The sequence below is a fragment of the Electrophorus electricus genome, chromosome 4 (genome assembly GCF_041902795.1).
Source record: "Electrophorus electricus isolate QZ-2024a chromosome 4, ASM4190279v1, whole genome shotgun sequence".
Classification (NCBI taxonomy): domain Eukaryota; kingdom Metazoa; phylum Chordata; class Actinopteri; order Gymnotiformes; family Gymnotidae; genus Electrophorus; species Electrophorus electricus.
The window spans coordinates 26,040,279-26,055,474 of record NC_137500.1 but is presented as its reverse complement, the minus strand read 5'-3'; the positions used below and the strand labels follow the sequence as shown (position 1 = coordinate 26,055,474).

Genomic DNA, 15,196 nt, shown 5'->3' with positions numbered 1-15,196 from the left:
GGCCATTCAAGTTAATGTGTGGAAATTGACTTTGAATCCTTCTTTAAAATAGTTACTTGGATAATCATTATATAGACATAAACCTGGAAAACCATATACATTGTGTGTGTGTGTGTGTGTGTGTGTGTGTGTGTGTGTGTGTGTGTGTCTTTTGTAAAATAAGAACTAGTATATATGAGTTCTAATTAAATTGATGGGATTATCTGAGTAAAAAAAGATCTATGCTGTTTTCATTGAAGAAAATAACAGCCGTGATCATCAGGACAGAGACACACCACTGGTATGTTTTAAAACACAGACACTTTCTGTAGAGTTTACTGGCTTTAGAAAGATTGCCATACATAGAGATGAAATAAATAAGTGAAATAAACTTTATAGTAACAACAATTATAGTAGCAGTCATAATATCGCTTATTTAGCATTTACTCTTCTCATATATATAGTTTTATTTATTGTAATGTTTGATTTTTTTTCCCCTTTTTAATAATAATGCAAGTGACTTTGGTATTCCACTGAATTTTCCACTAGCAGCATTCCGATTGGAAACCAATTGGGAACGTTGCTCCTTGTGTCGTTTCAATAGCAACATGGATATAAAGAGAAGACTCTGCCCCTCGCGGTCCCGCTAGCAAGTGCTGTTGTCTAATTGGCTGGTGGGTCCAACACTTCTGGGGTGTGGGGCTCGTCGTGGTCAGTCTTGGTCTTCGGCTGTCTTTGGTTGTTAGTTTTTGGTGCAACTTTTAAAGGAGTTCCATGGTGGTCTTTTTTTTTTTTTTTTTTTTTTTTTTAAATTAATTTATTTTATTTTACCATTACATTCCAGTTTTAGTAGGTTCTTCCAGCCAAAGGTAGGTGTTTTTTTGTTGTTTTTTTTTCTTTTTTTTTTCTTTCTCTCTCTCTCTCTCTCAAGGTCACCTACGCAAAGGTATTCTGCAAAGACAGCCGTGGTAGCATCCATTATGGTCTTTGGTGCAACTTGAAACGTTCTTTCTCATGCACACACCCAGTCTTAAATTCATAATAGCTTTCAGGTAAGGGAGATTGCAGTTGTAGCCTCTCCTATTCTCCACCCCATAGTCCTGTAAAGTTCCTCAGTTCAGTCCCTCACTCCCCTTCTTAACACCCTCTACAGGATTCCAGAGGGATCTGTTCTCCTCTCTCAGCCAAGATCCAGTCTAGTTTTACAGGAATGTTTTTCCCTGTTCTGTGGGATGGAGAAATCCCCTCTCATGAAGTGGCCGGAGCAAATGGCTGGGTTAGTAGGCTACTGGGTCAGGGTCCCCCCTGCACACTGCACTGAGGGCTGTTAGTTTTTACAATTGGCTTTTTAAAAAATATTAATTTTTTTCTTTATTTTTTGCTTGCTTAGACCACAGAAAGTGACTAGAGCTCGTTGCAGTAAGTGGTACCACTCGTGTCAGGTTGGGCTTGGTTGAAGATGCTAGCACCAGGCTATGTCAGGGCTCTGGTACTTAATAGCACTTTTTAACAAATGTTTTTTGGTATAATAGCTGATAGATCCAGTTTAGATCCCCTTTGCTGGAGGATACCACAGTACAACATAACTGATGCTTTGAACAGAAAGCGTTCCACGGCTGGCATTGTCTGTTACCGAGTCACACCGGGTAGAACGTCCTACTGGCATCAGGTCCCTGTAGTTGTCGTGAGCGAGGTCCTAAAAGCAGGACTATAGTTTTCGGTCTGTCTCTTTATTGACTGGGCCCTGGTTTTAAATAACATTGGCGTGGTCCTGTAGAGAGACAGTGGAGTCTTAGGCTCTGGGGCAGCGTGCCACAGCGGGTCGGCGGGTGCTAGCGCGGCCGCGCCGCTCGAACCCTCTTGCTGCGCTTGCTGACGGTGGTGAACCGGAACGGCGTGTGGTCCGGCTGCTCGCCCGGGGGGAGCCGCTTCATGAAGTGAACGTCCTGCTGGTTGAGGAGTGTGTGCGGGCCGCGGCGAGGGCGCCCCCTCTTGGTGAAGCCCACGTACCAGCCCGTGTAGCGGGCGGACATTAGCGCCGTGTAGTTGTTCTCAAGCACCATCTCCACAAAGACGCACTCTGAACTACGATTGCTGGCCTTCTGGGATCCAAATGCACAACAGGACACACACACACACACACACACACACACACACACACACACACACACACACACACACACACACACACACACACACACACACACACACACACACACACAGACAGACAGACAGAGAGACGCAACAAACACGGCAAGTCCATACACACACATTTAAACAGGGGGCGGGGCGAATAAACAGCTGTCAGTTTGTACCAAACTCAAACACCTCATGCGAATAATGAATTGAGAACCCCGTAGCCATCATAGAGAATGGGTCACCTTTCCGACTAGTTTGCCTTTGCGATTCATGCACAGGTAGTAGTTGGTCTCCTTCCCCCTGATGCGCACCTGGCTACCAAAGGTGTCTGTCTCCACTACGAGCTGGGCTTGGTAAGGGACAGAGAGACACACACAGACATATGGACATTACAAAAGAAAAGTACTATGCCAGTTGCGTTCTGTTTTTAACTTGGTGTAGAAACGGAGCAAACCAGTCTATCTTGGATGACATGCTGACATTTAGCGTAAAGGCTAATACATTTAAATATCTGTGTCTATGGAGATTGCTCTTGGTAAATGAGCGCGGTCTTCTTTTAGACTATTAGTGCTAGTTGCTAACTTCTAGTCACATGGCAAACATGCATTGCTTTGTAACTATAGTTACATACGTACAGCCACTAAGCGATATTCAGTTTCTGAGAAATGTTTTGGCTCGTTTGAATGGAAACTTGAATGATAAACATATGCCGGTGCAGATAGATGAGGGTCTTTTAGCATTTCAGAAGTTATTTTCTTAGGTTAAAAAATGACCTCAATTTAGAGTTTTATGATGCATGATATACACTAAAGAACTAAAGCCATGAAAAAGTCACATTAAAATTAAAGTATTAATGTGTTAATTTTTACACAAATCAATCTGTTCTGATATTTTAACAATAATAGATTTTCCGAATGGTTTAGGCAAGGATTATAAGAACTGTACATACACACACAATGAAACAGAACAGCTGTGAGTCTAATTTTTTACTTCTACCATTGACATTAACACTGTCAGAAGCTTGAGAGAGAGAGCAAGCCTGGAACGTTTAAGCAGATCAAACCCCTGTGTGACTGACACTCACTTCCCTGGTAGGCACAATCACTGATAACCGTTACGTTTGCCCGGGTCAGTTCAATTCCGCTTCAGTATTGACTGGCCGTGACCATTTGATCTTTTATCGTGTGTTTCTGACCTGTGCAGGTTATGTCAACTATTATATAATATACATAAATGTATTTTCCTCCCAAGGGTATAACTTCATATTAAAGTCATTTACTAAGTGCCTTCTGTGCATGTGTGTGTGCGTGCATGTGAGTTTCACGGGGGGGGCTGTTTAAAGATAAAGCCCTAAAATGGTTGCTAGATGACCTTAACGAGCACAGGGGTCATTATAAATCAATAAGCTCTTTCTGTCGTCGCTGCTTTCATCCCTCCCATTGCGCTTCCCTTCCAGCTCCTCTGTCTCCTCCCACTCTCTCCGTGTCCCGCCTGTGTTTGTTTATTACCTGCCATAACTGAATTAAGTTAAGAAAACTGCAAATAAAAACAAACCAAAACACCCCACAATCCACACGGAGCCATAGCACGGCGCCCTGCGTGGACGTACGCGCGTAAGTGAGCCCGTGCCAGTCACTCGGATATGGGTACGGATCATCTTTCAGCTTCCTCCATTGATTGTGTGGCTTTGTGGGGTGTTATGTGGCATTCTGAAGGTCTTGGGGGGGGATTGACTGACGGACGGACGGAGGGAAACGGGATGCAAGATGAAGGTGGATGAGTATGTCTACAAAAGTGGAAGAAGGAGGGAGTGGGGGGTGAACTGGGTGTGCTGTTTTAAAACCGCTGAAGGAGAGCCCACGGGTGGAACACGGGATCAATGGAAAGATCAATGAGGAGATGGAGATGTAGCACTCCATCACCCTGAGCTGACTGGGTGCACTCTCGCTCTCCTTCAGGCTTCCCTCCCCCTCCTTGCCGAACCACTGTGGCAGCAGGTCACCGAGCTCTTTGTTTTCCACACACAAGTTCCTCACTACCTTTTTCTTCTACGTGTGTGTGTGTCTGTCTTTCTGTCTGTACCACAGAATAAGCAAGCTCATATTTGTCTTCTAGTCTGTTTGCCAACATCTTGCCTGCAGATGGATACTTTTCCTTTCTATCATATTACTTTTTTGCCCTTTCCTGTACAGAAAAAAGGCCAAGACAGTGCGTCAGACAGCAAAGGGGAGAGAATGAGCAAAAGAGATAAGACCCAGAACGAAGGGCAGATGGAGAGTCAGCGGTATTCAGAGCAGTTGGACTTGACTAGAAACTTTGTGTGTGTGTGAGTGTGTGCGCGCGGGTTCTTACCGAATTTGTCTCCATCCTCGCCCCGGGCGCTGATCTTGCGGCCCAGAACCTGCACGTGCTTGCAGCTGGTGCGGCTGTAGAGCTGGTAGACGCGCGGCTGGCGACGGCTCATGGGGTCTCGTGCACGAGTCTGATTCTCCACGTGCACGCTGAAGTTTACACCGTCAACTCCGAACACCTGCAGGGACAGAGGCGTACGTCAACGCACGTTTTATTCCCGCAGGGACAGAAGTGCACGTGTGCACACGCACAAACACACACGTATGTGTTGTGTCCTTGTACGGGTCACTTGCAACACCAAAAAGAACCTCTCATACTCACCTGCAGAGGATTGCACATCACCAGCATCATCTGGATACACCTGGGAACAGAAAGGTCAGAAGAATGAAGAAGGTCATAAGAATGAAGAACTGTTCCCCCCCCCTGTCTGCAATGCATTCAAATCCAGGAATACAGTCCACAGTCTAGCTGGTCATCTCTGCCTCGCGCCTCTGGTTCTGCCCCAACTGGTGCCCCTTGCCGTCGTCCTCCCCCGGGACAGTTTGGCTAGATCTTACCAGGGTTGCGAAGTCCTAAACAGTAAGCTTACAACTCCTTTTTCTACCTCCTGGGTAGTTGAAGGGTGATTCTGTCATAAACAGTAAACGAGTGCTAATCTCCCTGTTCATCTCCACTGAACGGGAGAGGGAGCATGCCGTGATTTTGGACGGAGCCGGGCTCTCCTTACTGCTCCGTCTGCCATCTTTAATCTCCCCACTTCGGCAGAGGAAAAAGTTGACATTTTGAAGCACAACTCGTGTTTGCCGGGAAACTTGGAAACTATGGGCTCATGCAAGCACCATTTGTTGAGAGGGAACGTCTGAAGTGAGTCTCCTGCTCGGCCACTGATGGGTTCTCCTCAGAGCTCGGTGTCTGAACAGCTGGGCTTCAAATGCTAGACGGCATGCCAGAAGTCAAAGTTATCAAAGAAGCACTCTGAAAAGCAGGCAAGTTAAAAGCTTCTTTTTAAAAGCTGATGAAGTGGTCCTGATGCTATTTCTGTAGAAATTCCAGGCAGACAACACACATCAAGGCACTATAGACAGTCTGCAAAGAAGACAATTCGTAGCAAGCCCCCCCCCCCAGTACTAGACAATAGCAGACACATTATACATATTATCAGTTCAGCTACTAGGTTTGCATGTAAGTTGATGAAAGTGACATGTGCAGTCTCTGAAAGGAAGCACAATGGCTCACTGCTCATGGTCCTAGTACCCCTCCAACCTTTTTACACTTTTTCCCATCCTGTGGCACTTGCAGGTCAGGAGTTTTCTTTTCAGAAGCAGGTCAGACTGTGTAAATCCTGGGCAGGTTTGTAGGTACTGTAATTCTCCTCAGGCCCAGCATCATAACTTCCCCATTACTGGTAACGTTGCGCTAGACCTGCTGTCGTAACTTCTATCCGTACCAAATTTGGCATGTTGCTAACGTTTCTTACATCTGACTTAATGTTGGCTTTGATGTTTTAATGTAATGTTTCCTGACCCAGCTCTCAGGGTCCTGACCCAGCAATTAAGAACACGGAATATCTGGTGTGGCTGTGCTGGGACCCGGATGGATCAAAAATGTGCACTGGGTTGGGAAACACTGTCTTAGCACACGGTGGATCAGAAGCGAGCAGGAATACACTGATCCCAGATCAGCTTTCCACGTCCTGTCTTACTGAGATCTGGGATCAGAACAGAGCAGGAGTACACTGATCCCAGATCAGCTTTCTACGTCCTGTCCCGCTGAGATGGGCTCCAGTCAGGCATGGGAAGGGCTCGCTCTGCACTCTAATGAAGTGTATCGGAGTGTGTGTGCCAATGGGGCTGGTGGGGCTCCAGGGATGTGTGTTGTGCGCACTGTGAGTGTGCACACGTGTTCTGTGGTGTTCTGTATGTGCGCGTAAGTGTGCTCCAGAGATGGGTGTTCCCCCGTTTAAATGTCTGATCTGCCCACCACGAGAGGAAAAAAAAAACCTGAGACTGATCACATAATCCCACCGCCCTGTGCCTGGCAGCCTATTACACAGAAACATGCCATCATCAGAAGTCACGCTCCCCTTCTCTTTCTCTCTCCCCACTCTCTCTCCTGTTGTCTCTGACCTCACTTGTTTGTCGTTCATCTCACTGTACACCCAGAAACTGGCAGGTAGTTCAGCGAGAAGGTCCCTAGTCTCTGTTTCACTTCTTTCCCTAGCCCTCTCCATCTCTGTCTCTTGTGGCTCCCTGTCTGGGTGGCGTGGTGCGCTGGGAGTCGACTCACACGGCCAGTAAGGAACAAAAATACAGAAACAAACAAGTTTATTGTCATTTCCTTTTTCCCTCCCTACTTGTTACCTCCTAACCCCTTTATGATAGAGAGCCCGTGTGTGTGTGTGTGTGTGTGTGTGTGTGTGTGTGTGTGTGTGTGTGTGTGTGTGTGTGTGAGGGAGGGAGCCCGTGGATGTCCTTAAGAAGCCCTGCAATTCCAGCAGTGCTGCCTTGGTGAGAATCCAGGAATTCTCTCACACTCCCATCCAGGCCTTTTCTCACTGATCACTGACGCAATAGGGCACCTAGGCAGTTACCACTGGGAGATTCCTAGTCACTGACGATATAATCTCTCTGAATTGTGGCTGGGCTGTGGCTGCAGAAGGATATTTATTATATTTGTGCAATGGCGATAAGCCGGTAGTCCGTGATTTACGCCGTATGACTCCGCCAGAGCCGGTTACTTGTTTACATCCGAAAATGAACACCTTGTTATGACATCACTTCCACAGGGGTCAGTGGAGACGTGGAGAATTGTCGAAAAACACAAGGAGATGCTCCAAAAGACCGTGGAATGTGATGTGAAAGGAGCCGAACGTGTTTCTCATCCTGTCGTTTTTTAATCTCTCTCTCCTCTCCCTTCCTCTCTCTTGTTTCTCTGTCTGGTGTTAGGAGAAAGGGAAGACTCCCCCATTCTGTGTCAGCCATGAAGAGATATGAGAGAAAGAGATAAAGAGAGAGAGAGAGAGAGAAATAAGGGAGAGGTGGAAACAGCCTGGGCAGCTGGCAGCTGCAGCAAAAACACACACACATCTACTCCCTTCAATACATCTTTAATGAAGAACATAAAAACACACAAATTACTTCTCACATCACACCCTTTTCTACACAACCTGCTGTACCCGCTGACATCCTTTCTAGACCGTAGGCTGATCCTAGATCAGCCCCTCATGTCTAAGAACCGTGTTGCTACATCAAACATTATACCCTGCAGCCACGAAGACCACCCGTATTCCTCTACGTTGCCGACTGCTGGTGAAATCCCTCCATATCCCAAAAGGACTGGTGCATCTTCCCAACACTTACAGAATTAGACTGTATTCTACAGAAACGCTCATTCTGATCTCAGAGCAATCAAGCAAATCTCTCAGCAAACCAGTCCAATATGGAACGTGTACCTGTGCGCTAACGCGGCCGCGTGTCTGTCCCAGTGGCCGGCCTGTGAATAAACACTGTCCCAGTCCTCCCACTGAGCTCTCACTGCGAGCTGCCTTAGTCAGAACATTTGACTACTTATTACAATATCTGCTTTATTCAGAACAGCTGTTTTAATATCCAGTGTATGTAGCAGCTGCGTGGCTTTTTAATGTGCTGATATTTTAAAAATAGAGCACTATTCAATTTAAACGGTTCCATCTGAGCATGAAGAAAATCCCATTTGGTCTGTAAGGGATTTGGAACGTCAACAAAAATACTTTTAACATGGAGGCAATTCCATATGGATCCTTTGTCAAAGGATTCTGTTTTTTTTGGTCATTACCTGGTCTTGGAACGTTTACTTTCCTGAGACCATATGTAAACGGTTCTCTTTTTGTTAGGAGTGTGATGACAAATTCCTAACAACTTCAGCTGTTCCTGGTGGTCTTTTTTAGAAGACAGTGATGTTTATCTAATATCATTAGATTATGTCATTTCATATGGCAATGAAACACTTTATACACAGATGTAATACAAGTACCTTACACAGCAATAACGTATTGCCCCGTTTGTGTAGCTCTGTGAGATGTTTGTGGATTGCAACCTATTAAGCAATCCAACAAACCACGTACATAAATATAAATGTCCACACACACACAGTAGAGTGTGGTTCAGTGGTCCCTCCACAACCGATCCTTCCAGCAAACATTGTTGCTCGCTAAAACCAAATCCTCTTGTCTGTTTTGTCAATTCCACTCTCCCTTATTTCAGTCTTGTGCTCTCTCTCTCTCTCTCTCTCTCTCTCTCTCTCTCTCTCTCTCTCTCTTATTTCTCTTCCTTTATTTCACTCCTGACCTTTCACCTTGGGACTCTCCTACTGAGAGAGACAGAGAGCTAGTTGAATGCAGAACCAGATTAAGGAGAGGACGTCCAAGCGAGGCAGAGGCAGACAACTGCTTCAGATATTTGAATGGTGATGCTGGAAAATTGTCTGAATGAACTGGAATGAATTGACCGTTTTTCCCATAACAAGCCGAACTGATTCATCCTGTCCTCACGTGGTCCCATACTGGCCCTGTGTGTGTGTGTGTGTGTGTGTGTGTGTGTGTGTGTGTGTTTGCATTCTGGCTGCTCCCGAGTACCTGCACCCGCCTTGTATAACTGGAAACTGCCAGTGGAGTTGAACAGCACAGGATGCGTGTGTGTCTATATATTTTATGGTCTTTCTTCCTTTTTGCAGGACAGCGGTCTCTGTATGTCTTGCGGTATGTCTCACTTGTCTTCCCTTAGCAAGCTGACCCAGGACGAACCCCCCCCGGGCTTACATCTGCGCAGACTGGTTCAATATGTCCGCACCCTGGGAACGCGCCAGCCTGGGACCGGGCGTACATGGAGCGAGCAGAGGTATGTGCTGATGGACTGCCCTGCGTGTCTGTGGTCCGGCGTGCACCTGCGCGACCTGCTCCTGCACCTGTAGACCACACGGGCAGCAGAGTGCGCCAGCCAGGTGCTGGACGGCCACCTCCTGCATCTGTCAGCCAGCCCTGCACCTGCGGCCAGTAACGCAGTGGCTCACAAAGGCCTGCGCACATCTGTACATGCAGGTTGGGCTTCGACTGCTGCTGCTTGCGTGTGTACGCATACTGCCTGTGCATTGATTCGTGCTGTCTGGGTAAGTCTCGCTGCTGGCAAGCATCTGCTGCATACCCATTGCTAGTAATTGCATATATAGGCACACTACCTCAATATACAAAAGTGCGCCCTGCGTGCCAAACAATGTTGACTCCCTGTGGCTCAAACCATATGGGCACCATACTTCCATCTACAAACACTGCTTGTATGTTGCCGCATTCCGTATGCGTTAGGCCCGATTGTTCCAGTATGCTGTTTTGTTTGGTATGTTTACTGGCAGCCTATACACCTACACTTTCCCTACACAGTAAAATCTACATTTATGGCATTTACCTGACGCTTTTATCCAAAGCAACTTACAATTATGACTGAATACAGCTTGAGCATTTAAGGGTTAAGGGTCTTGCTCAGGGGCCCAACAGTGGCAACTTGGCAGTGGTGGGACTTGAACTAACAACCTTCTGAGTACTAGTCAAGCCACTGAGGTACCACTGCCCCATGGGTATCTGTCTATAAAATCTAGAGATACATGTATGTAAACTATGGCCTTGTCTGCACAACTTCAGGTATACTCATGCATGTGTACCTCTGCATACATTTTACTCCAGACATTCTCATAGTACGCATTGCCAGGACACATATTCCATAAGTGTACTAATCATCTGCACTGATGTGCAGTTACTGTGCCTCTTACTGTGTGACGTCTGGCTGGTGTGCACAGGGTGTTATTCCTGTCATAAGGGCATTCATGCATGCTATCGCCATATTTATACGTCCTGCTCACAGGCGTGCTGCCTGCTGGGTCCTGGCTGACCGCTGCTGCGGTTGTGTGTCTGTGTGTGCGCGCGAGCTTCATGTACCTGCCAGCTTGGGCAGCACAGGTGAAAATAGTTCTGAGCGCGGTAAGAATTCTCAGCTGTTCAAACAAGGCTGTTACGCTGAGAGGGGGATAACCTCGAAAGAAGAAAAAGGGAGAAGAGTCGGGGGGGGGGGGAAAAATCCTTCTCTGCTGCAACTCTGGATTCTCCCTGTCCCTCCCAGACCACAGCGAGTCCGCAGCCAGCCGGAGAGAGTGGGGGGGGGGGGGGGGGAATAAGAGAAAGAGTATCTGGGAGCTCTTACTCTACAGCGTTCTGTGGTTGTGAGCCAAGACAAGCAAGGCGGCGTGACATCACCAGACCTGAGACAGGACTCGTCCGAATGGCGTTCGCGTGTGGAGTCGAGCTCACCCAGGTGGAGTTCCATCCCGGATCACCCCAGACACTCTTCCCTCTACGCCCCCTTCAAGTGGAGTCAGTCCTCCACAACGCATGCAGGGTTGTTTCGGGTAGGACCCTGAAAAACCCAGCTAATCAGCCTGCGGTGTATGACCAGTACCACAGTACACAGTGCCCCTTTTCCCGTCTGCCAGACAGGCCGGGGTCCTGTAAGAGGTATCTGGCTCTGGATCGCACACGCGAGAGCCGCGAGAGCCGCGAGCCGCGGAACACAAGGGTTAAGCAGAAAAAGAAGGATCTCGCGGCTCTCCCATCTGTGTGGAAGGGTTTGGCGAGTGCACATGCACTGAGGTCTTGTGGCTGTGGTTTTAATACACATGCCGCACAGTGGTGTTGCGGTCCCGTGCTCTAAAGAGACGCACGTGCACAGACACCACAGCCCAAAAGTCCATTTATCGCACGTTTTGCTCTGCACTTTGTCTCCAGCTTAACCTGACCTCTCGGTAGCACGTCTGGTCTGTTAACCTCAGACATGCTCGACGAGGCTGCGTCTTTGCTTTGGCACTTACATTTTAGAATACGGAACAGCTTTTCAGATGGGCAACTTGCTCCAATTTTTTTTTTCCTTCTTCAGACTAATGCCTGTCCCATCTGCCCTTCAAAAGGCCTTTTTTCCGCGCATTGCCCTGCATATCTAGACTTAACTCTGTTTGTTTCTAGGACTCCACCAATTCTGCGAAGCTGGCAGTAAGCTCCAGCAGGCGGCCCGTGCCAAGCGTGGATGTGTTGTAAGTGGCGGCCGTTTCCTGCTGCAGAGCTCTAGCAGACGTCGGCTGGGCTTGCCCGCTCACGCTACCCAGAGAGCAGATAAGGTGCCAGCTCCCAGCCGGCTGCTTCAGACATCTTTGAGCACTATTAGATAATTTGAGTGCTCTGGAGGGAGAGAGGCAGAGGTGGAGGGCGACTGGCTGTTCCCCGCAGCAGATCAGCACCTTCCCTGTCCTGTCCACAGGTGGAGAAAGGAATGATAACCACCTCAAGATGACCGCCATGTGGAAAGGGAAGGAAGCTGACAAAAAGCAAAGCAAAATCAAGAGGGTGGCAGGCGCACTTTTGGAGTGGCCTGCAAACATGCTCCTGGAGTTTATTTTCATTGGATGAGGCATTCTTACCTGAGAGGATGTCTGATTGACATCTGTGACCATGGTAACCCAGAGGGAGTGATGTCATTTCATCATTATGTATGCAAGACTTCCAGTTAGTCATTTCAAGTGAAGCGTGTAGAAAACGTGTAATTCCAAACAGCTTTTTATAGAGTAAATATTTGAAGTATTACAGTTTAGGAAACGATTCGTGTTAACGCGCATTTACAGTCATTCTGCATTAGGTAATTCAAAACATTAATGACTTACAAGACAGCCAGCGTGGAGAGAAAGGACCACATTGCTCCCTGCGCCGCGACACGACGTCGCTCCGCGTCTGTCCGCTCGGTACGTCCGAGTCGCACTGTGCGCCTTGGAAAAAAAAAAATCGCGCGCCGGGTCAGCACCGTTGAATCCGCTCCGTTTTATGACAGCTTGTGCAATCCGACGGATGGACGGAAAGGTCACGAGGTCAGCGGACGCTCCCGCTGGCACCGGCGGCGTGCATAGCTTCCTTTTGAGAAGGAGGTGTGGTGGTGAGGAGCGCACGGTTAGCGGCGGTGAGCGTGCCACCGTGACCAACAAACGCTAGCGGCTGTAACGGCGGCTGTGGTTGCGCGGTTGGTAACGGGTATGGGCGGGGCAGACTCCACTGGAGGAGGGGAGCGGAGTTAGGGCATAACAGCTGTATTCTCCAGGGTCTGGGAACAGGTGAAGGGAAGTTCATCCACCGCGGAGACCTGCGCCTTCGCGAGACTTCCGTGAAAGGCAGTAAAACTTTCCCGGTGTGGGGATCACCCACAAGTTTCTTGGGGACAAAACACTCGAAATGAAACCTTTTTTTTGCGCCAAGTAATCCAAGTACGTTACGAGTCGCCTCTCGGTCTGTTCTTTGAGCTTTACATTCACAAAGTTGCTCCTCGAAGTCTTATCCAGTTTACAGCGGTGGCTAACTTTTAGTATTCTGCACGACTGATCTACGTCTTTTTAAAACTAATATATTCCCCAGGGCGGAAAAGAACAAACATAAGCACGCGGGGGACGGGTCGATAACCGGAGGAGAAAAGAAGAGGGTCGAGCAAAGGTGGGCGCTTTATGCCGTACAAGACGAGGTTAGGCGCCGTGGGGGGTAGAGTACCTGTGCGCTGGGGAGACCAGGCAGGGGCGCGAGGGACGTCGGGTGCCGTAATGCGGGCTCGGTCATGGCTGCGCCTTTCGGCGGGGTCAGAGAGTCCGCTGCGCGGGGAACACTGTGAGACAGTGTCCGGTCGAGTGTAGGAGAGTCCGGAGCGGTCCAGCTCAGAGGATGGAGGGAGAGTGTTAAGAACAGTAGGAGAAAAGAGCGGGGGGGGGGGGGCGTGAAGGAGAATAGGAACAGCTGCGACGGAGTGGCGAGTCCAGCCACCCGCGACAGTGCGGAAGTGACAGCGGCTCTCTGCACCTGATTTCCCGGACTTCAGCGCGCGCCTCGGTGCTGACTGCCGGGCTGCGGGTCTCCCGGAGCTCTGACACGATACCGGCCAAAAACACAAGGCGATGACATCACCTCGAAAATGTTTGAAAGGGAAAAATGCAATCCGAGCTTTTTATTTATTTATTTTTTTCTTTAATGGAGAAAGTTTACAGCCCCCTTCAGCAACCAGCTAAAGTCTACAGCAGCTGCAGAAACTGAGGTTTTCAGGTCAAAAGGAAGCGCGATCTTTTCGGAGATTCCTTTGCGCGTGCGAATCGGTAGGCTATCCGTGCACTTGAAACAAGCGTCCACTTAAAGAGCGACATACGGAGCCCCGGAGCCGCGCCACCTCCTCTTCTGCCCCGTTCATTCACAAACCAAAACCGAGACGGCTGAGGAAAATATAAGGACAGGGGAGCGTATTTCCTCCGCTTCGTGCTAGTGCTTTTCGCGGTGTGTTACTGGCAAGCTGTTCCCCGCAGCTGTTCCTCCGATGTGAACCTACAGAGAAGCGGCGAGTCGGCGAGAGCAAAAATAAATAAAAAATCTCACTCCAAGAAGAAAAAAAAAAACCAAAAAAAAAAAAAAAACAGAACAAAATTTTAACAGCGGCACATCAATCCCTTTCCCAACCCCCTCTCTTTCCCTCCGCTCTACCTCTCTCCCGTTCGCTCTGCCTCAAGCACCCTTGCACTTTATTGGATCCAAACGAGATTAATCAGTGATGCCGACTGACTACAGCGAAAGCACACCAGCAAATGCCCATGTGTGCGGCAGCGGAGACGAGCGAAGTGGACGCGCAGTTGGTGTCTGTCCTAACGGGGCACGTTGTATTTCTGTCTGCGCTCTTGGCACCGCGCTAACACCAGGGAGACGCTGAGAAAAGGAGAGCCCGGGGACCGCGCGGCAGCACCCTGCCGTTCACAAATCTTTAGAGATGGTTATAAAAAGAAAAAGCACGCTGGTGTTGCCCTTAGAAGCTCGAGATTCTCTGCGTAACTACAGCTGCCTCAAGGTGCTCCAGGTCTCTCGCGCGAGGATTTAAGCGCCTTTGAAAGTGATGTATTATGATTCTTCGTTTCATAACTGTAAAAGTTAAGAGGGGAGAGTGAAGGGGACGGGAGACGGCTCGTTTGAAAGCGAGAGGGAGGTATGTAAGCGTAGGGTCCGATCCAAAACGAACATTTCTCAGGGAATTCGGCAGCTACGCCCCCCCCCCCCCCCCGCCTTACCGCGACAGAACCGCAGACGGTCAGCCAAGCCAACACTCTCCCTTCCTCCTCAGACCCCCCCCCCCCACTTTTTCTGTCTTTCTCACACTCTCACACCAGTCTTTTAAGCATTGTGTTTTTCTGTGTGTGTGTGTGTGTGTGTGTGTGTGCGGGGGGGGGGGAGAGATTATTGTGTGCATATGTCGGAAAGAGGGTTATTAATACTGGTGCACCAGGGACAGTAGTTAGTGAATTGGACTTAAGGGTCAGTTTTATTGTATTCTAACCACCCCCACCCCCCCTCGCCCCACACACACACATACATATTCTGGCCTGTTCTCTGATCTGTCAGCGTGTAGCTCCCTTCATTGACTGTGCTGCTCCGTGTCTGACCTCTCCCACCTTATAAAGAATGTGTTGTTGGAAGAAAGGTTGTTTGTCAGAGGAACAGAGAAAAGGAGGAGGGTCGTAGACAGAAGAAAGGAGGCAAATAAGGTCCCGTATAAATCCACCTGAGGTGCAGGGACCGGGGCCCCACGGGCCTTCCACCATCCATCAGACACGAGCTCCAGGTGTCCACTGCGCTTCGTTATTAACCAAA

The 15,196-nt window shown here is 48.7% G+C and overlaps 1 protein-coding gene across 2 annotated transcripts; it reads right to left on the bottom strand.

Annotated features, from left to right (window-relative positions):
• Positions 1–281: 281 nt before the first annotated feature.
• On the bottom strand, positions 282–14,527 carry fgf18a (fibroblast growth factor 18a). Of its 2 annotated transcripts, XM_081712942.1 has the most exons (6): positions 13,070–14,527; positions 12,202–12,303; positions 4,792–4,831; positions 4,471–4,648; positions 2,361–2,467; positions 282–2,081 (listed from the first exon to the last, which is right to left on the bottom strand). In XM_081712942.1, exons 2-6 carry the CDS (start codon positions 12,231–12,233, stop codon positions 1,812–1,814), a joined length of 627 nt encoding a protein of 208 aa, XP_081569068.1. In that variant the 5' UTR covers positions 12,234–12,303; positions 13,070–14,527; the 3' UTR covers positions 282–1,811. The 2 variants fall into 2 exon arrangements, with proteins under 2 accessions (XP_081569068.1, XP_026862966.1); XM_027007165.3 differs by having other exon boundaries at positions 12,202–14,527.
• Between the last annotated feature and the right edge of the window lie 669 nt (positions 14,528–15,196).